The sequence below is a fragment of the Ascidia mentula genome, chromosome 1, assembly GCF_947561715.1.
Source record: "Ascidia mentula chromosome 1, kaAscMent1.1, whole genome shotgun sequence".
NCBI classification, from domain to species: Eukaryota; Metazoa; Chordata; class Ascidiacea; order Phlebobranchia; family Ascidiidae; genus Ascidia; species Ascidia mentula.
Genome location: NC_138566.1, coordinates 21,709,214 through 21,729,225, shown reverse-complemented (window position 1 = coordinate 21,729,225; position 20,012 = coordinate 21,709,214). Strand labels below are relative to the sequence as shown.

The following is a 20,012-nucleotide window of genomic DNA, read 5'->3' as shown; positions in this document are numbered from 1 at the left end:
TAGTTAAGAAATGAGGCCCAAATGCACAAAATCTTAATACAATGCAAGGAATACTTCTTATATTTCGTCTGTATATGTCTCACAAGCCCGGTTGTTGTGCCATCAGCCGAAATCATAGGCAATGTTAAGTTCATGTAATATATGTACATCGCTTTAAAATTTTTCGTTTTCCATCATTTTACAGCATCACAATCGCTTTTCCGAAGGAAGAACCCTTCAGCAACTCAACAAAAGCCTTGGGAAGATTGTCAAATCCGTTTGTTACAGTTTCCCGAGTCTTGATCTTGCCCTGAAAATGACATGACTCTGTGTTATTTAATATGCATCAGCTTATAGATTGACAATGAAAGGAGGCTGCAAGAAGAATTGGTTGATTCAGAGCGCTGGTATTTTAGGATCCATTTTGTTCTGGTATATTTTGTGACGACGGAAAATACGGTTTAAACAAATATGGACCAATACCGCAAACGTATTTAAGGAAAAGTTATTTTCAATAGCAAACATGCACCCAGTGTGTCATAAAAAATCTACCTGAGCAATCCAGCCTTTAAGAATGTCGTAAGTCGCCTTCTTGTTCGGGTGGTTGAATATCAAGAAACCCTCCATTTTCAGGCACTTGCTAACGAACAGCCCTTGCAGAACTGGGGCTGTAATTCAAACATATAACTTATACTCTCTGACTTTACAGGCTTAATACAAACAATACAGCCCAAATAACTGCACTAGAGTTCATTAGTCAAGTATTGACAACGATTGTTGAGGAAGTCGAAATTAGCTAATAAGTTCAGAGCAGTTACATGGAATATATTCTTCATCTTAAAGATTTACAAAGTCGTGAGTAATGTTCCTAAGTTTACAAGGTTAGATACGTGAACAGCTTTGTTAAACCCCCCTCAGCGAAGTCACCGACCTTGAGGCGTCTCAAGTTCGTTGTATGCTGAAATGTAACCACACACTCCTATTCTTCCACCCGAATTCATCTGTTCAATAATCGCCGAGGAAATCTTCCCGCCAACCTGTCCAGCAACAAGACAAACTTCCATTGTTGCGCAAAGGGCGAATTTCAATACAAGTTTGTAGTTCAGCTTTTCGGCCACAACGCACACAATGCAGACCCAATTGTAATGAAAGATCCATACATTATTGCCGAGACAAACAAGAATTCGATGAAAGGGTCGCAACGGATATCGAAGCTGCATGACCCGCAGCCTAGATCCGTTCCCCTACCATTGTCACCAGTCGACGCGTTGTCTGTTCACTCGAGTAGAAATTCAACCTCGAGTTCTATACGAAGTGAAATTCGACGCAGTAAGGTGAGGGCCTCAGAAGAAGCAGATAGATTACGTCGTACGGCCGAGCTGGAAGCAGATCGTGCACGTCATACGGCTGAGCTGGAAGCAGATCGTGCACGTCGTACGGCCGAGCTTGAGGCGGAACGAATTCGACGTGAGGCGGAGAATGAAGCCCAGCGCATCAGTGAAGAAGCGTAACTTACATTATAACCGTCTTTTATATTTATCATGAAGCGCCAAACGGAATAGATTGCTTCTACGATAACGTTAGTATGTAACTTTCCTATGCCCACTAGAAGATCGTTGCCCCTGTTCCTGCTCATCCTCATTAAAACCTGCGCGCTTCATGATAAATATAAAAGACGGTTATAATTATTTTTTGTCAAGTTAGGGACGCTGACAAAGCCTTGGAACTTATACAGTTGCTGTGTTGTGTTATACGGTATTAAACAGTTAAGTGCAAACGCAAATGAATGAACATGAACATCCAAACGCTCACAATTTCATTTGCAATTTCTGAATGAATGAAGACTTTATGTACACAAAATATGTTAAATTCAATGCAGAAAAAAGCCCAGATCAACTAGTAACGAGTGGATAACTCAAATATTGCCACTGCACAAAAGTCAGCACAAAAAGAAAAAACACATTTGCAAACCCTACACAGTAAATTTGCGACAAATGAAACAAGCAGAAAACATTCCTGATGAAGAAGCAAAACAAACAGTTAGCTTATGAAAGCTTGTAAAAATATTGAAACCATAATCACTCGTTGGTATTTTCCCGGTAAAATCACAATGTACCTGAAACAATTCGGGTATTCACAGTGCGTAAGCTGGTTTGTAACAATAAGGAGAACCTAGGCCCAAATTTCCAAACAAATATCTGAGGTATTTCATATCTGGGGAAAATAGATCCTCCATGATTTGGCGGTATTCAGTATCTCCATCGATTCTGAAAGAGTTGACAACACAGGTTTAGGATTGTGATATTATTAGTTATAACAGCAAAGTAGTGTTTATTGAGCTGCAGACAGTAGAGAAGGTTACCAGAACTAAGTGCCAAAAGTAGTGTGTGTTATTACAAGTTATGGCAGACATGTATGTACTATGCAGTATTTTTCAGTACTGATGATGTCATGAATTTCTGCTGGAACATGTCATGCCCACGTCAATGTCAATTGCATTGTGTACCAGCTTTTTTGTTCCCGGTAGCAAAAAATCTAAATTCAACAGAACTACTTTACAACACAATCAAACGAACCTTTCCAAGAGCGCTCTTGCCGCATATTCTCTCATCTGACATTTCATTGAATATGTTTGGTTGTGTCGGTGTCCGAACACGTCCCTGCATTCCCGTATGTCGTCGACTTCTTCGCCAAGACAAATTGCAATGCAAGATGCCACTGGAATCGCATCGAGCATCCGTTTGTAGTTGCCTACATCATATACACGCCGTCTGGCTATTTCAAAGAGTAACAGCGTCGCGATTTCGGTAAAGAGAGGTGGTCCTTCGATCTCGATTGACTCCTGCATAAACTTTTTAAAGAAACGGGTAAACTGGCTGCTGTTGTTAGTCCATGTGAGCCAGTTCATCAGAAAATCCCACGAGTTTGGTTGACAATTACCACCAGCATTCGAGAAGATCACTCCGTTGCCTGGTTGTAGCTTGGTGGGATTAGCAAGCAGGGCGATTGCTGGTGTCTTTGGATTTTCGCCCATAGTGAAATAGAAGTAATTTCCGATCACAAACTTATTCCTGTCGTTTACGATTTCAGTAAGTGTGCACAGGAGGTCTCCACCAGTGTGATTTTTGGATAACTTAAAGCAGCCAGCGAGGGATGGATCTTGGCAAATTTCGTTGCTGCGTTTGCTTCTAGAATATTTCTCCACCCCGGCGATCAGCAAGTAGCCCTCATCTGGTACAGCGTTAACCTGTGGTATGCTTCCAATACGTGGCAGATTGTCACAGAACCACGAATTAAAGTCTCTGCATTCCTCGTATTCATCCTCCATCTTCTTTAATCGACTACCTTTGATCGACTGAGTTTAAGTATTTACTAAACGGAACAACCTAAAATTGCAAATGTAAACATATCATTAAAGTGTACTGCATCGTTACTGGCAATGCAAATTGTTACACAACAAATATTGCACCATTTTTATGTCGTAAGTGAGATTGTAAATTTCTGTCCAGTTTGGTGGTATGGAAATGAGGAACTGTTTCTGCCGCTTTTGCATTAACAACAGCCGTAATTATAAGTTTTTATTATGTATTGAAACTCATTGATGTCATTTGCTTTTTAATCTTGTTTTAAATAGGTTAAAAACTCCATAACGTTCCGTTATATTGTAAATGCTACTAGTCAACGTTATGCTAAACCTATCTGATTGTTAAGCTAATGCCTGTCCTTGGATAGGTACATCAGCCCCACTGCATCTATTGCTGACTTTTTTTGTATTGGCCGACTCGTTTAAATGCCCTCGCACACAACCTGCTTTTTTCGAGCGAGTGTGGGGTGGCTTAATTGTTGCGCACAAAAGGCTGCATTCAGGCATAACGTTCGTTTATCACATATGAACCGTAACATGTCTGTTCCAGGTCGCACTCACTCTTCGCAGCCCTTTATTAAACCGAAGCCTGGGGAGACGGTGATGGTCACATCGGCTGCAGGTGCCGTCGGCACCATGGTGGGACAGATTGCCAAGATAATGGCAAAAAAACTTGCACTAATCAGCAAAAAATAGTGCTTTATGTAAAAACTACTGGAATACATCTAAAAAAAATATTTTGAAGAAAATGCTGCAAGTAGCAAAATTACTTTATCGTCTGAAAGGTTTAATTTACGGCATTTCTGAAACTACAAATTCTGACTATAGACATTCCTCTGTGTTCTCGACCAGCTTTCTTTTTTTTAATAACTCAGGGCTGCAGAGCAATTGGGTGTTGCGGATCCAACGCTAAAGTGGAATACGTGAAATCGCTTGGTTTCGACGCAGTTTTCAACTATAAGACGCAAGACTGGGAGGAAGCACTGAAGGAAGCAGCGCCAAACGGAATATATTGCTTCTACGATAACGTTAGTATGTAACTTTCCTATGCCCCCTAGAAGATCATTGCCCCTGTTCCTGCTGATCCTTATTTAAACCTGCGCGCTTCATGATAAATATAAAAGACGGTTATAATGTAAGTTACGCTTCTTCACTGATGCGCTGGGCTTCATTCTCCGCCTCACGTCGAATTCGTTCCGCCTCAAGCTCGGCCGTACGACGTGCACGATCTGCTTCCAGCTCGGCCGTATGACGTGCACGATCTGCTTCCAGCTCGGCCGTACGACGTAATCTATCTGCTTCTTCTGAGGCCCTCACCTTACTGCGTCGAATTTCACTTCGTATAGAACTCGAGGTTGAATTTCTACTCGAGTGAACAGACAACGCGTCGACTGGTGACAATGGTAGGGGAACGGATCGAATTCGTTCCGCTTGGCCAGTTTTCCGCTTGGCCAGTCTTGCGTCTTATAGTTGAAAACTGCGTCGAAACCAAGCGATTTCACGTATTCCACTTTAGCGTCGGATCCGCAACACCCAATTGCTCTGCAGCCCTGAGTTATTAAATAAAAGAAAGCTGGTCGAGAACACAGAGGAATGTCTATAGTCCGAATTTGTAGTTTCCGAAATGCCGTAAATTAAACCTTTCAGACGATAAAGTAATTTTGCTACTTATTTAAAAAAAATAAGTTTGCACTTAACTGTTTAATACCGTATAACACAGCACAGCAACTGTATAAGTTCCAAGGCTTTGTCAGCGTCCCTAACTTGACAAAAAATATGTCGCTGTATCTAAAAATAAGTGTGTGGTCTGGGCCGTACTTTCTCAGGCCAAATAATTTTGTTGGACTCAGGTTTCACACCCCTGCTTTGGACAGTTTTTAAGCCGAAACGGCTCACCCCTGGCATAAAAACAAGTCTCCATTATACAACCAAGCACCGGGCTATTATTGGATATTCTCTCAAACAGACTTACTCGACGTGAACAGATCCCTTTCATCTCTCTTGGTTTTGCCGTAACACTGTATGCCGTGAAAAGCAATTACGCCAACACCCCAATATATGTGCCTTTTTTCGCGCGGTAATCAAAACGTATAAGTCTGTTTTTAATCATTCCAACTGTATAACGAAATTGCATACGCCTTTATTACGAAGTTTCTTATACACTTTTATTCCTTGCATTTTTTATTGAAACTCACGCAGCGAAGCCGTATTTAGTAATATTACGCCTGAATCATGATTTTTTTTTATTTAAGTCATATATCTTCGGCCATGAGCAACACTTGTTTTTATAACGAGGTCACTTTTCGTGGAGTATTATGGTATGTAGAATAGAGTTGTCGTTAGTTTTGGAACGTTTCTAACACAATTCGATTAAAACTTCGATGCTGTGTGTGTTTTGACGCAGAAGCATTACCTCAACCTTTAGAGAAAATTGCGCGTATGTGTATGATGTCATAATGAGTTTAACCCTTTACTATAAGGTCTTGGTGAAGCGTCATGCATACACCTACGTTTGAGTAATGACCCACGTCACAACACACGTTAAAACGAATTAATAAATATTCTCGCATGATGCACATCACCCTTAACGTTATATGCTGGAAATGGTACCAAGTTTGCGGTTTAGGTGCCGCAGATTCGACACATTGGCTGCCAATGGAAGAGTGGGACAAGTTTCATTTTATATAGACGCGAGGCGTAATCTCGTATATGAAAGGAAGGCAGAATCTCAATGATAACAAGTTCACGAGGTCACGAATTAAATCGAAAATGTGATAGGAAATACATGTCGTTAACTACATGCACATGTACCGATATCTTCAAAGGATGTCAGCTGAATAAAAGGCCTATCAGTAAGGTTACAGTATTCATGAAATTTCAACACGAAATAGAGATTTGGATGCTCATACAGTGACGTCACACAAACTTGATGACAATGTAAAATGTTTGCATTTAACATTTTTTGAGCTAAAACAACATTAAAATGAGGACGTTTAGTCAGAACAAGGGACAATAATATTTGTCAAACTGTTCACCTTCAAACTGAGGATAAGTTTTAGAAATATGGGCGGTTTGGCATTCCTGTTTATGCCTGCAGAAATCTTGGAAATTAATGGACCAGATTGAAAGAATATTTGCTTTCCATCACAGTAATGGCTATGGAGTCATTCGACTTATGTGATATTACTATCAGGTGAAGGCAAAATTGATTGTTTAGTGCGTACCGATTTAGAAATGACGTCTTACATATGGATCCCACGTATTGTAGTCCAGTTATAAGTGGGCAGTGCTTAAAGCAGCGTAAAGACGGAGTGATTTGTAGCGTACGAGTAGCATGGTGCATTTTTTAACCCTTAACACCAAGTAATAGACGCGGTATTTTTTAATGAGGTTCACTGGCATCGCAGCCAAGGCATTGCAGCGAAGCTGGATCAAAGCCACTTACCTCAAAAGTCGATGTGGGGTCACAATCTAATGAAAAAATCTTTAAAATTGTCATAAACTTGTCACAATTGACAATGTCAAATAACACAACGACATTTTTAGAGTTTGACGTCACATTAAAAACCGCATTTTTAGCAGGAAATATCCTTTTGCACTTTAGCAGTTTGTCTGGTTCACATTTCTCGCCAATGGCCGAACAATACCAAGAGTGCAAGAAGTTCAACGCGGATTTCTGCAACTGCCTTCCCAGTGTCACAGTCCCCAACCATAACTTGCCCAACAACTGGACTTTGCTGGAAAGTGGAGTAACAAGATACTCCAAAAGTGTACAGAGCGGTGTGATCTGCGAGGTACCTTCTCTGATTGGCCGCCACACTTTCTCAGATACTCACACTGGTCGTGATTTTCTTTACGCGCTCATTGGAATCGTGAACGACAGGTCCAAGTTCAAAGTGGGGAACTACTTTTATTTCTCGATGCCTCCGGGAGGAAACACACCGGATATCTCTCTGCTCGCCAACCCCACCAAGCGACAGCCTGGAAACGGCGTGATTGTCTCTTTGTCAGGGGTGATCGTAATAATGTCCACAAAGAGATGCTCGACGCAATCCCAGTGGCAGCGTGTATCGCCATTTGCCTTTCTAATGAAATAGGCGACATTCGGAAGTGTAGAGACATCTTCGGACATCGCTCCGACAAAGGATACCCGGATAGAATCCATACAAGAGAACAAGCGGCCAAGAAAATACTGGAAAGGTATGTTTCAAAGTGTAATAACTCGTGTATATCCAAAGGCAATATCTAGTGATTGTATATTTTGCGATTTTTAGTAATGGAGGAAGAACGGGTTATCGTCAGTTGATGAGGGAATGGTTTAGCCCACAACACCACGAACAGTTGCCCGTATTTGTACAAAAGTTGACAATTTATCCTCGGACGAGTTAGATATGAAGGACTTACTTATTTGTGTTTCACAGTTGTTTTTATTGTATAAGTGTTTCTGTTGTACTATAATGTTATAGTACTGATGATGAACCCAGTAATTACAGAGTTCGAAACTTCTACTTAATATGATAAACAACATTTTAGCTCTGGCTTTCCTGTTTGGACTCGTCAACTCCAGATACATCGCACCCATGTTTCTGTTGTATTACAGCATTTTTTTTCAAAGCTATTTTTATTTCAATATATTCCAAATTTACATATTTATGTGTTTTCGGTTTGTGGCACCCGATCGTAGGAAATTGTTTTTCTATATTTTGTACGTGGAACCATATTTTAGCAAGCAACATATTTCCCCCCCCCCCAAAAAAAAGTTGTTACAGTTGTTAGTTACGACAAACAAACAACAATTTTAGTTAAGAAATGAGGCCCAAATGCACAAAATCTTAATACAATGCAAGGAATACTTCTTATATTTCGTCTGTATATGTCTCACAAGCCCGGTTGTTGTGCCATCAGCCGAAATCATAGGCAATGTTAAGTTCATGTAATATATGTACATCGCTTTAAAATTTTTCGTTTTCCATCATTTTACAGCATCACAATCGCTTTTCCGAAGGAAGAACCCTTCAGCAACTCAACAAAAGCCTTGGGAAGATTGTCAAATCCGTTTGTTACAGTTTCCCGAGTCTTGATCTTGCCCTGAAAATGACATGACTCTGTGTTATTTAATATGCATCAGCTTATAGATTGACAATGAAAGGAGGCTGCAAGAAGAATTGGTTGATTCAGAGCGCTGGTATTTTAGGATCCATTTTGTTCTGGTATATTTTGTGACGACGGAAAATACGGTTTAAACAAATATGGACCAATACCGCAAACGTATTTAAGGAAAAGTTATTTTCAATAGCAAACATGCACCCAGTGTGTCATAAAAAATCTACCTGAGCAATCCAGCCTTTAAGAATGTCGTAAGTCGCCTTCTTGTTCGGGTGGTTGAATATCAAGAAACCCTCCATTTTCAGGCACTTGCTAACGAACAGCCCTTGCAGAACTGGGGCTGTAATTCAAACATATAACTTATACTCTCTGACTTTACAGGCTTAATACAAACAATACAGCCCAAATAACTGCACTAGAGTTCATTAGTCAAGTATTGACAACGATTGTTGAGGAAGTCGAAATTAGCTAATAAGTTCAGAGCAGTTACATGGAATATATTCTTCATCTTAAAGATTTACAAAGTCGTGAGTAATGTTCCTAAGTTTACAAGGTTAGATACGTGAACAGCTTTGTTAAACCCCCCTCAGCGAAGTCACCGACCTTGAGGCGTCTCAAGTTCGTTGTATGCTGAAATGTAACCACACACTCCTATTCTTCCACCCGAATTCATCTGTTCAATAATCGCCGAGGAAATCTTCCCGCCAACCTGTCCAGCAACAAGACAAACTTCCATTATTGCGTAAAAGGCGAATTTCAATACAGGTTTGTAGTTCAGCTTTTCGGCCACAACGCACACAATGCAGACCCAATTGCAATGAAAGATCCAGCGTAACTTACATTATAACCGTGTTTTATATTTATCATGAAGCGCGCAGGTTTAAATGAGGATGAGCAGGAACAAGGGCAACGATCTTCTAGGGGGCATAGGAAAGTTACGTACTAACGTTATCGTAGAAGCAATCTATTCCATTTGGCGCTGCTTCCTTCAGCGCTTCCTCCCAGTCTTGCGTCTTATAGTTGAAAACTGCGTCGAAACCAAGCGATTTCACGTATTCCACTTTAGCGTCGGATCCGCAACACCCAATTGCTCTGCAGCCCTAAGTCAATTAAAAAAAAGAAAGCTGGTCGAGAACACAGGGGAATGTCTGGTCCGAATTTGTAGTTTCCGGAATGACGTTAATTAAACCTTTCAGACGATAAAGTACTTGCAGTAGTTTTTACATATAGCACTATTTAACGCTTATTGGTACAAGTTCTTACCATTATCTTGGCAATCTGTCCCACCATGGTGCCGACGGCACCTGCAGCCGATGTGACCATCACCGTCTCCCCAGGCTTCGGTTTAATAAAGTCGTTTAAGCCGTAGTGAGCCGTGAGCCTAAACGCAAATTTCTGAGCAATTCAGGTTTACAGGCTTCGCAGCCCAGGCATTGCAGCCTAGCTGGATCAGCCACTTTCCCCGACAAAAATCAAACTCCCGGTAAGCCTGGTTACCCCAGGGTTGTGAGTTCAAACTTTTAACATCTCGCTCCGACTTGTCGGGAAAAAGTGGTTGCTCCAGCTAGGCTGCAATGTTTCGGCTGCCAAGCCTGTAAACTTAATATTCTCGATACGATAGCTGTGAAAGTGAGGACCTTGAAACATAACTGCGTTTTCTGAGCAATATAGTCACATTTAATTACTTTGAACAAGAAAACCAAAGCTGATATTGGTGACCATTGTTAAGTTGAGGTTCCAAATCAGTGCAGCGAGTTACTTAAATAGCATACGTCAAGCCACTAACCCAGGCATGCCCAGAGCGCCAAGCGGAGCAGATATTGGTACTCCAGCGGGTATTTCGTCACATCTGTACCAAATCGTTTCACCTTTGCTTTTGGTGATGGTGCGCCATCCACATTCCTGCAGCACCATACATCCTTCCGGGAAGTCAGCGTTCTTGCTTTTCAGTACCCTGCAGTATGTAGATATTTTACCGCATTGGGATCGAACCCACGTCACACTGGACAAGAATTCCGATCAGCTTTTCTACTTTTTCCTATAGTTTTGAAGCTTTGTCACCATTTGCCGGGACAACCTATGTCCCTTGCGCTTTAACTTCATCGGAAGTAGGGGTATTCTCCGGATATCCAAGTTATTTATCAGCTTGGGATTTAATTACACACAACCGATGGTAAATTTGTTTTAGTGCTCCCTCAAATGCGCAATTTTGTTATAACTTACTTGGAGACTTGAAACGCTCGAAACTCAGAACCGATCGGTGTTGGAATCAATCTGAAATGTAAGCACATTTGGTAAACCACATATCGTACAACAAGAAGTATATGCAGCCATCAAACCGTAGCTCTGATGTCGAAGTGCATAACAGCGTGTTTTACACTTTACGTTTACCATTACTCAAATTAACTTCCAAGCGTGAACATGCTGGCTATAGTCGTTTGTTGTCGGTAAAGAATATTATACCAATATCAAGTATCCCTAATATTCACGTAAGCCCATAGGTTCATGGCCAAGGACAGTCGCAAAATTATGTTACGTCACAAAAAAGGAGTGTGGCAGATAATATTTAAACTTAAACTTTGCTATATACGAATTGAAATTCAGTAAACCTAAAAATTTGCAACATTTAGCTCTTAACTTCAATTGCTTACCTTATATATGGATCAGGACTGATGCAAAGCGCTTCGGTCAAAATTTCTAAAAAGTTAAGGTTTAGTTAGAATGACAGAAGATTCTGAAAGAGTCATTTGACATCATGACGGTTTGGTTTTTACCGCTTAACTTTATATTGGAGTCACATTGAGTCAAATGGCGCATTTTTAGGCAATGACCAGAACATTTTATTCATTTTTTATGTTGCTAGGTGGGCTTGGCATTCGGTGCAAAAAACTAAATATGAACATACAAGGCTGTAGCGTTACGCAAAGTGGAGACAGATGGCCACTATTTCGACCTAAAATGTCTCATCAGTGCAGTTGGTGTGACTTTCAGACGACTTTGCTGACCAAACTGTAGTGTTACCACTGACACAGGTTGTCATCCAACATGAAATTTTCGGACAAAATCCTAACCACATGACTGTTGTGGACACAGTTAAAGCTATAGGCAATAAACTGTAACGTTTAACAGCATAACCTATTGTGGACGTAGTACAAGGTATGGCGTACCTCTTCCAACGTTTCACCAAGAAACCTATGGTGGAAACAGTTCATGCTATGGTGTAACGAAATGGTTTTAAATTAACGAAAATAGTTTTAATTAACTTTACGTTTTAATTAACTTCATGTCTGATTTCCGCGACCATCACAACCGATTTTCTCGAGGCAACTAATGTTGGTGTTGCTGCCTATATGCCAAATGTTGATGTCGTTATGCCAAATATGAACCTCAAACTGGGTCTTAACAATATTATTTATGATCGATTGGGAAATCCTATTTGATTAAACCATTTGACATAAGATCGCACGTGAGTTCTAATTGTTGTGTTTCATAACCTGACTTTAATTGAAAGCCTGATGGAAACACTACACCAACATTTATTATACCAAGATCAGTTTTGAATACATTTTTAACACATGCAATGATACCAATGCGAAACTTAGTGAATTTAAGACGCTCAGACAGAACTGAACAGAACCGAATCGCGTAACCCAAATAAAGAACTGAGGTGAGCAAAGTACAGCTGCGCTGCCCTGCCCTGCCTCGCCTCACCTACACGCACACGGAAAGTTCCATTATTTAAACCAAGGAGAAACAAAGCGACCGAAGGGTTGTGAAAAGAAGGACGATCGAAGGACTAACGGTCAGCGAACAAGAAGCTACCTAAAGAATGCCTTAACCCAATAACCCAATGGAAAGAGATTCCGTGTGACCTTTGTTCATATTTCCATGAATGCAAACGTTGCTATATAACACAAAATTATGTTACATTTAGACGAGCCGTAAACGTTATAGTCCTTCCCGCTATTAATGGGGTTTCAACCTAGTCATACCTCCGTCACATAGGTTTTCGTCAACTTCCTGTTCAATAAGTTGAAAATCACTCTCTTTTGGTTCCCCGCTGAAATGTTGCGCGCGAACAAACAGTTTTGACTTCACCATTGCAGAGTACTTGCAATTTGCACTAAAGAAGTGACTGGCACAGCTATACCAAAAGAACTAGTCGGTGTTATTTTCTGCTGCCGCCTAACACGATAGGTCGAAACGAATGACCTTTGTGGATCAGTTGTTTCATTCTCTGCTAGTGAGGTTTCTAACCGGTTTGCCAACCTTGCTTTTCCCCAAAAAACGTTTTTCCATTCCTGTCATTGCGTTCTTAAAAACTAAAATGCTGAATCATGCACGCCTTTGAAACTGCGCAATGTCAGAATGGCCTAAAGCTGCGTAGTTGTAATACTTGAATAATTTGTACGGATTGAAAACCTTTTTTTATGTTTTGTGACCATTTGTTTCATCATAACTTCATTTTAAGGCGCATATTTCGAGGCGTATTTGTTTACATATGATTCTACAGCACTGACAATCCAAAACAAACATTAATTTTGGTAATTGCATAGTGGATACCATCCTGCTATCTCATAAAATCAAACTTTAAATCGAATATTCCTGGAGTACAACAGAAAGTGAAACCATAACAGACTGGCAACGTCACTGCTGGGCGCACTGAAGCGTGAGAAATGCTCAAATGTAAAAATACACTCTTATGTCTGGCTCGAAATATTGGCGTGGCGGACAGTTAAAAAATTATTCATCAGCTGTATGTAAATGAATCCCAAGCCGATGAATAGCCTGGATGTCTGGGGAATACCCCTACTTCCAATGAAGTTTAAGCGCAAACGAAATAGGTTGTCCCAGCATATATGGTGTCAAAGCTTCGAAACTACGGCCTAGCCATGACAGTGTACCATTACTCATGTGATTGGCCTGTTGGACAATGCGGATATTACGACTAGTCTGTACGATAAATAAAACTGCATGTTTACCAACGGAGTGTTTGGTGTCCAAATCATTTCGACAAGATTGAACAAAATATAGTTATGGCCTTTATAGCGGACAAACGTCTATCTTTGCGTCTAACGTTTCAAAAAATCATATTTATGTTAATTTGTTTAACTTGACACCGTTCCTGTAAGCCACCATATTCACTTTATTTTCGTGCAGAATCGCACATGAAGCTTGAAAAGAAACGCTGTTTATTTTTAAAATTTGGCAATTGGAGAAAAGTACGTTTCTATCGAATAACAGACGACGGTTCTTGAGAAACTTCATCGACACCCAATTAAACGCGTCATGATAATCACGAAATTGTTGGCGACATAAAATGTTTTAACTGCAAATATAGTACCGGTTGGTAAAAAGCCAAATTATCATCATTATTATAATTTCGCAGCGATTTTATTCATGATTTCTTTTAAAATATTTTGAAATACTTGGGTCATGATAGACTACAGCCCAATGCTTGAACTATGGCCCGACAATGGACACTTCCGAATGATAAAACGAAAGAGAAAGAACAGCTAAACGAAAATAGTGTGAGGTGTTAACTTGGTACACAAGCCACAACTTTACGTGCCGCGTCACCGAAGTCGTCTGCACTTGTAATGGGCAATTTTGACTCGGCCAGAATCTTTTTCGCGGCATCAACGTTCATTCCTGAATAAAAGTTACCATGTTTTTAGAGTAGGCAAAAAACTCCTTAATAAACACCACAGTTGCATTTGTTTTCATTTTGTGTAAGTTATCAATGAATAATATTCTTGCAAAAAATTCAATTTAAATTAGAACAGAAACTGACGATGCCATTGGGGAAAAATAAAATTTCTGTCGATTCCTGATGAAAAAATACAAGGATCGCACTTGCGCTGATTGTCTGACACTGTTTTGGGGTATATTTGGATGTTTCATATATGTTTATTTGTGTACTTTTGAAAGGAGCAGAACTTACCTTCAAGGCGAACTACCAGGGGAAACTTAATGCCAAGTTCCTTCCCAGCTTTAACAATCCCATTCGCGATAATCTTACAATCCACAATTCCCCCGAAGATATTCACCAAAATAGCCTTTACCTTTTGACAAATTTTGGACAGAGAACAGTTAAATATCAATGATATGAATAAAGCACTGCAACATTTTTAATTAACAACTTGGTATGGGTTTTTAATAAACTAACACCTATTAGAATAAGCTATTCTGCAATAATGAACTTACACATTGAGATATTTAAGGAGGAAACTTACCTTTGGATCAGATAGCACAATTTTGAAAGCATGAAAGACTTGATGTTCTTGCACACCACCGCCTAGATCAAGAAAGTTCGCTGGAGTTCCCCCACAATGCTGAATGATGTCCATTGTGGCCATGGCCAATCCAGCTCCGTTGACTACACCGGACACGGCATGTTTAATAAACAAATACAGCTTTAAAGAAATGCTTTTAGACAGTGCTCTACCTAGGCATGCAATGTTTCCATCCATGGCGATGTAGTTTAAACCATGAGCAGTTGCATCCACTTCTCTTGCATCACTCTCAGTTTGGTCGTCCATGTCAAATATGCTTTTTTGTCGGAATGCTGCGTTATCATCGAAGTTCAACTTTGCATCAAAGCATACCACTGAATCACGATAAACATAGAAAAAGTTACACTAAATGACAGCTAAACAACAAATTAGCACTTTCGCTTCACAATTATTACATAATATGTTCTGCATATGTATAGTTATGCCAACCACATAATTGTAACATGTTATATTTCAGCAATTCATCACACATATGATGCCACAAAATATATTTCAAGAAAAGCACCTTGTCCTTCACCAGTTTCACCAAATGGATTGATTTCAACCTGTGTGGCGTCAACATCGATAAACAGTTTGTACAGATTCTTAATCTGATCAGCAGCTGCCGATTGTTTTTCACCTTCAAAACCAAGGTTTTTGGCCATGGTCATAGCTTGAGAGTCTTGGATGCCAGAATTTATATCGATTGGCTCCTAAACACATTGTGCCAAGTTGCTATACAGTTGCACAATGGAAATATTTATTGTTTTTCAAGCTATGAAAAACCTTGAAGATTAGGTGTGGGGTTTTTTCAGCAACCTCCTCAATGTCCATGCCACCGGCGGGGCTGCCCACCATAACTGGGCCATTATATCCTCGATCCATAAGAATTGCAAAGTAGGTTTCCCGTGCTATAGTGTATGCCTCTGCAATCATCACCTGTTCGAGTAGAAAATTAGAAATATTTAAAGAACATAAAAACTTTCGCTTATTCTGAAAATTAAACGGAAAAGGTTGCAAAACTCAAGAATAAGGGTGAGTTACTTTACATAATTCCCAAAACGATGCACTCTATAGCAAATGTTGCTTGCACAACATATTCCATATAATTGCACATTTTCTTTAGTAAACCACTTTGAATTATATTTTTTGAATATGTGACATAAAGTTCAATGTTTCAGTCATTTTTAAACAAATCTACATCAGGACATACTTTATACCTTGTTCACTTTCACACCATCTTTTGGTGTCTGCTTGGTGACAAGGTTGTAGCCAAGCATGTCTTTGCACAAATTCTGAACTTTCTGTGGATCTGTAGTTAAGTGCACTCCACTTTTAAGTCCACTGCTAAATGTTCCATGGCCCCTTCCACCAGCTAATATCATAGCTTTCAGCACAAGTTCCTTTGCATTTGTGTCCACTGAAAAACAGCTCATTTTTTTCTGGCCTTAACAATTCAATCAGTTTAGGTAAAGTTGAACTTACTAAGATCTTTAGCAGCGGAAAACGCTTCTGACGGCGTTTCGGCAACATGAAAACGTTGCACATTGACATTAAAGTCACGCATTAACTTTTTACTTTGATATTCCTGGAGGTTTAGACATCTTTGTTGCATGTGAACCACGCTTGGCTGTAAAAGTACATACAATTTGTTGTGACAAAACAATAACATAAATTAGTTTATCAAATGAACTTACATGAACACCTGTCCGCAACAGGGAACAACATCTTGTTCTGACTAAGTTTCCAAACGAGACTGACATGATAGAAGAATAAAAACCAACAAACAGCGGGATGAAATCTACACACGGACCACGGTCACGTCGGTAATATTTTGACCCGGTTAATCATGCGGAACACGTGCTGTATTTACAGGGCCGTAAACTTTTTCAATATTTTCTTTTTTCGCAAAGTGCATGAAGCACTGCAAATAATAAATAGGGATTTGATTCCATTTGCAACCAATTATTTCTTTTCACCAATTTCTAGCAGCACAAAAGCTTGTTTTGAACAACTAAGAAAACCAAACGGAATTTTTCAAATATTTTGATATCAAAGTTTTGTTAACTGTTTTTTTTTGTCAACTAGCTCCCCTCTGGTGTCTGCATTAATTTCCTGCAAAATCTCATTATTCGCCATGGTCACAGATCACAGTGCATTTATTTACTGAAATGCCTTCGTGCAACCAAGTTATAAAAGTTTAACAGATTTGTGTAAAAAAATGATGGACCAGACTTCATTTGGCCAAACACCACAATAATACTTCATCTAAACCACAATAATACTTTATCTAAACCACAATAATACTTTGTCTGAACTAACACCACATGATAATCAGCACTTCAGCAATGAGTAAAAGTGAAAAGCAGGACAAAAGTTTTGGTCCATTTAAAGTTCAGTATGTGATGCATCTTTGAGATGTTGAATTGTATTCATTAGCGAGTTCATAATTGCATAGGAATTCTCCTTGCAGTGAGTAGTTTCCAAGGCGTTCAGGTTAACTTGTGTATTCTGCACAGTAAACCACAGATTGTTAGCAAATTTACCACGACAACATATATATATATTTCAGGAAGCAACAAAAAATACAAAAACGAATTTAACCTGTGTTTGTAGAATTTGAGTTTCGTCAACACATGCAGAATAAAATCCTTCATAAAAATTACTATAAAAACAAGTTGTCTCAAACCTTTAGGATTTGACTCAAATCTTCCTCAAAACTGTAGTCTTCAATTGCCTTGTAAATTGCTCTAAATGTGGGCCATTTTGTTCCTTCTTGGAATGCACGCCGACATCCATGTATCACCATGACTCCTTCAGAGTTTGCACTTTTGCATTGTGGCATGTACATGCAGTGATCAGGTCGAAAATTCCATTTACAAGGAAATGTAAGGAGCATTTCTGAATGCACAGGTTGAGCTATGTTTGTCACAAATGAAAGACACAGAAGCATAAAAAAGAAACAAATTCTCAAACGGTAGAAGTCCCTAAATGCTGTCCGTTCATTAAAACACTAGCACATTTTTTACATGATTAAAGTTTCTATTGTATTAGTCATTAAATTTGTTAATATTTTCTGTGTCAGTATATTGAAAAAGTAAGGAACAGTGATTTAAATTCCCACATTTTATTTTGTGTGTTGGAATAAATCATCTTTGTTATAATTTCTGATTAACTGAATAAATGTAGTTTTTACGTACCTGGATTGTAGTGAAAAATAATGTTCAACAAATCCTGGTCACCCCATGTTATGTTAAGTTTGTACTTTTTGTAAAGTGGCAACAGCATGTCATTCCAGGTTGGACTGTTAAGATCCAGATCATTTTTAAATGTTGACGATCTTACTCTAGTCATGTTCATCAACATTACCTGAATAAGAATGCCAACTATAAAGACACAGTATTTGTATCCAACAAACATGTAAATAGATTATAGTAAACTTTTTTCTTTTCATTATTATTCAGTTCAGTGATTCCCAAACTGGAGTCCGCAGACCCCCAAGATTCTGTTAACATGATCTAACACCCATGTAAAACTTAGATCATCAAAATAACAGTAAGTTTCAAATAGGGTTTTACAGAATTGATGATTTAAAAAAGGTGTCAATGGCTGTACAAGGGTTATGAACCACTGATTTAGATAATGATTCTTGTCTGATAGATAATTCTTGCACTTATCACAATCATTGACGGCATAATTGTACTTGCTATCACAACAAGGAATAATAAATTTATGGTTTAAATAGATAGAGAAATTAAAAAACCATTACCCCAGAGTTAATTCCAGTTGGCCCATAGTAGGGGTGCCTTGCAAATCTGCTGTACCAATCACTGTGTCTCCTTTCATGTTCTGGTGACATTGCTGAGAGCTGGGTTGAATTAAACCTTCACAACCCCAAAAAATTAAAAGAATATTGCATGTTTGTAATTCTTAAACTATAATTACTTTGAAAATAAATCCCAAATGTCATCGACTGAACTGACAAACAAAATATCTGTGTCCACATAAAGGAGTGAGTGAACGTCTGATAAAATTTCTGGAAGAAACAATCTTTGCGAAGCACAAAGTTTAAAAAGCTTCTTCCACTGTTTTTGATTGCCATCATCAGGGTAAGTAACAGAGTGGATTTTGTATGAAAACTTTGCCTGCACCCATGCAGGCCACCCAAGTAATCTTACAATAAAAATAAAAATTTTATGAGGAACAAATGCTGCCAAACACTTCAAAATGCAAAAGTTAGTGTTCTGTTGTTGTTACCATATGTGGTGAAAACAGCAATGTTCAAAATGTTTAGACAAGTCTGCAAACAGCAACAAAGTAGTTCTGGCATTTAATGTAGCTTGCAACCAATTGTTTTCGACATTGTTTTTAAATGAATGGAAGCTTTGTTTGATCATAGATTTGGTTTAATGTTTTAAAGCAAAATTGATATAGTGATCTCAGATTACATCTTCTATCTCACAAATATAAGTTACGTCAAATAACTTACGTTGTTTCAAAGGTTTGCTTTAAGATATCTTCTGTAAATATGTGGAAGTTAACTGGACTCCTTGCAAAAACCACAATGGACTTTATATTGATAAGTGTCTCTATCACCCTTTCCTCATCTCCGCAAGCAACAACAGCCACCTGGATTTTTCCATCATTCCCAAATGCATGCCTAAAAGAGTAAGCATATTGTTAGAAGTTCCTTCAGTCAGAGATATTCTACTAATTTTACCATTACTACTAATTCATCTACGTCATACTTATTGAAGTAATGCATGAACAGTTTGTAGGAATGTCGAGTCAAATCTTTGAAGCTGTTATAAGCAGTTTGTGCAAAACACACAAGACGTTTTGTAACGCTTTTTCTGCCAAGGGTCAAAAACAAATTGCAGTTGGTAGAAGTATTATGCAATGAGTTATCAGCTAAACTTCCAAAATGTGTCTAAATTTACCCGTTGTTTGCATGACCTTCGCCATGAGCATTCGAGGGCAAGACCGTCAAGTAGAGAAATATAATAATCAGACCAGGATTCCATTTGCAACTATTCATTTTACCTTCACAATATCCATCAACGTCAAACTCAACAAATGACAAATCGACAACAAAACTGTTCTACATCCTCTTGAATTCTGGAGTGGTCTTAACAAGGGAAAGCACCGTTGTAAAACGCCACCAAGACGTTTTGCTAGGCCACAAAGACAAATACATGTAGATTTGTGAAGTATAAATGAGGCGAACCAAAGTTATAACTTTTTTTGTGAATTGATGTTTGTTAAAAAAATGCTAATTTTTTGAAAAA

General features: G+C 38.9%; 4 protein-coding genes across 6 annotated transcripts; all 4 read right to left on the bottom strand.

The window, feature by feature from the left end:
* Positions 1-18: 18 nt before the first annotated feature.
* LOC145894784 (uncharacterized) lies at positions 19-3,361 on the bottom strand. Its single transcript, XM_082983434.1, has 4 exons — positions 2,556-3,361; positions 911-2,246; positions 532-647; positions 19-289 (listed from the first exon to the last, which is right to left on the bottom strand). Exons 1-2 carry the CDS (start codon positions 3,305-3,307, stop codon positions 2,114-2,116), a joined length of 885 nt encoding a protein of 294 aa, XP_082839560.1. The 5' UTR covers positions 3,308-3,361; the 3' UTR covers positions 19-289; positions 532-647; positions 911-2,113.
* A 4,768-nt stretch (positions 3,362-8,129) lies between these two features.
* LOC145894773 (prostaglandin reductase 1-like) lies at positions 8,130-12,558 on the bottom strand. Its single transcript, XM_082983423.1, has 9 exons — positions 12,442-12,558; positions 11,101-11,146; positions 10,673-10,723; positions 10,236-10,403; positions 9,713-9,830; positions 9,397-9,549; positions 9,053-9,158; positions 8,674-8,789; positions 8,130-8,431 (listed from the first exon to the last, which is right to left on the bottom strand). Exons 1-9 carry the CDS (start codon positions 12,548-12,550, stop codon positions 8,321-8,323), a joined length of 978 nt encoding a protein of 325 aa, XP_082839549.1. The 5' UTR covers positions 12,551-12,558; the 3' UTR covers positions 8,130-8,320.
* Positions 12,559-13,577: 1,019 nt separating this feature from the next.
* On the bottom strand, positions 13,578-16,553 carry LOC145897292 (succinate--CoA ligase [GDP-forming] subunit beta, mitochondrial-like). Its single transcript, XM_082985523.1, has 9 exons — positions 16,422-16,553; positions 16,210-16,354; positions 15,945-16,144; positions 15,511-15,663; positions 15,251-15,437; positions 14,898-15,059; positions 14,686-14,828; positions 14,394-14,514; positions 13,578-14,101 (listed from the first exon to the last, which is right to left on the bottom strand). The coding sequence occupies exons 1-9, from the start codon at positions 16,485-16,487 to the stop codon at positions 13,989-13,991; spliced, it is 1,290 nt and encodes a 429-aa protein (XP_082841649.1). The 5' UTR covers positions 16,488-16,553; the 3' UTR covers positions 13,578-13,988.
* A 312-nt stretch (positions 16,554-16,865) lies between these two features.
* On the bottom strand, positions 16,866-19,847 carry LOC145898096 (glucoside xylosyltransferase 2-like). 3 transcript variants are annotated; one of them, XM_082986536.1, is made up of 7 exons: positions 19,665-19,847; positions 19,214-19,384; positions 18,670-18,897; positions 18,494-18,608; positions 17,925-18,093; positions 17,414-17,643; positions 16,866-17,235 (listed from the first exon to the last, which is right to left on the bottom strand). In XM_082986536.1, the coding sequence occupies exons 1-7, from the start codon at positions 19,760-19,762 to the stop codon at positions 17,113-17,115; spliced, it is 1,134 nt and encodes a 377-aa protein (XP_082842662.1). In that variant the 5' UTR covers positions 19,763-19,847; the 3' UTR covers positions 16,866-17,112. The 3 variants fall into 3 exon arrangements, with proteins under 3 accessions (XP_082842662.1, XP_082842668.1, XP_082842674.1); XM_082986542.1 differs by having other exon boundaries at positions 17,414-17,625; XM_082986548.1 differs by lacking the exon at positions 18,670-18,897.
* Between the last annotated feature and the right edge of the window lie 165 nt (positions 19,848-20,012).

Excerpts from the sequence above, each read along its gene's own strand:
- LOC145894773 (XM_082983423.1), bottom strand. The coding sequence starts at position 12,550 with ATGGTGAAGTCAAAACTGTTTGTTCGCGCGCAACATTTCAGCGGGGAA. Across the intron at positions 9,550-9,712 it reads GACAGATTGCCAAGATAATG|GGCTGCAGAGCAATTGGGTG; the intron begins GTAAGAACTTGT and ends TAATTGACTTAG. Across the intron at positions 8,790-9,052 it reads CGAACTTGAGACGCCTCAAG|CCCCAGTTCTGCAAGGGCTG; the intron begins GTCGGTGACTTC and ends TTTGAATTACAG.
- LOC145897292 (XM_082985523.1), bottom strand. The coding sequence starts at position 16,487 with ATGTCAGTCTCGTTTGGAAACTTAGTCAGAACAAGATGTTGTTCCCTG. Across the intron at positions 15,664-15,944 it reads ATGGTGTGAAAGTGAACAAG|GTGATGATTGCAGAGGCATA; the intron begins GTATAAAGTATG and ends CTACTCGAACAG. Across the intron at positions 14,102-14,393 it reads CCTGGTAGTTCGCCTTGAAG|GAATGAACGTTGATGCCGCG; the intron begins GTAAGTTCTGCT and ends ACTTTTATTCAG.
- LOC145898096 (XM_082986536.1), bottom strand. The coding sequence starts at position 19,762 with ATGAATAGTTGCAAATGGAATCCTGGTCTGATTATTATATTTCTCTAC. Across the intron at positions 19,385-19,664 it reads GAAGGTCATGCAAACAACGG|GCATGCATTTGGGAATGATG; the intron begins GTAAATTTAGAC and ends TTACTCTTTTAG. Across the intron at positions 18,898-19,213 it reads AAGCAAACCTTTGAAACAAC|ATTACTTGGGTGGCCTGCAT; the intron begins GTAAGTTATTTG and ends TTTTATTGTAAG.
- LOC145894784 (XM_082983434.1), bottom strand. The coding sequence starts at position 3,307 with ATGGAGGATGAATACGAGGAATGCAGAGACTTTAATTCGTGGTTCTGT. Across the intron at positions 2,247-2,555 it reads GCAAGAGCGCTCTTGGAAAG|AATCGATGGAGATACTGAAT; the intron begins GTTCGTTTGATT and ends CAACTCTTTCAG.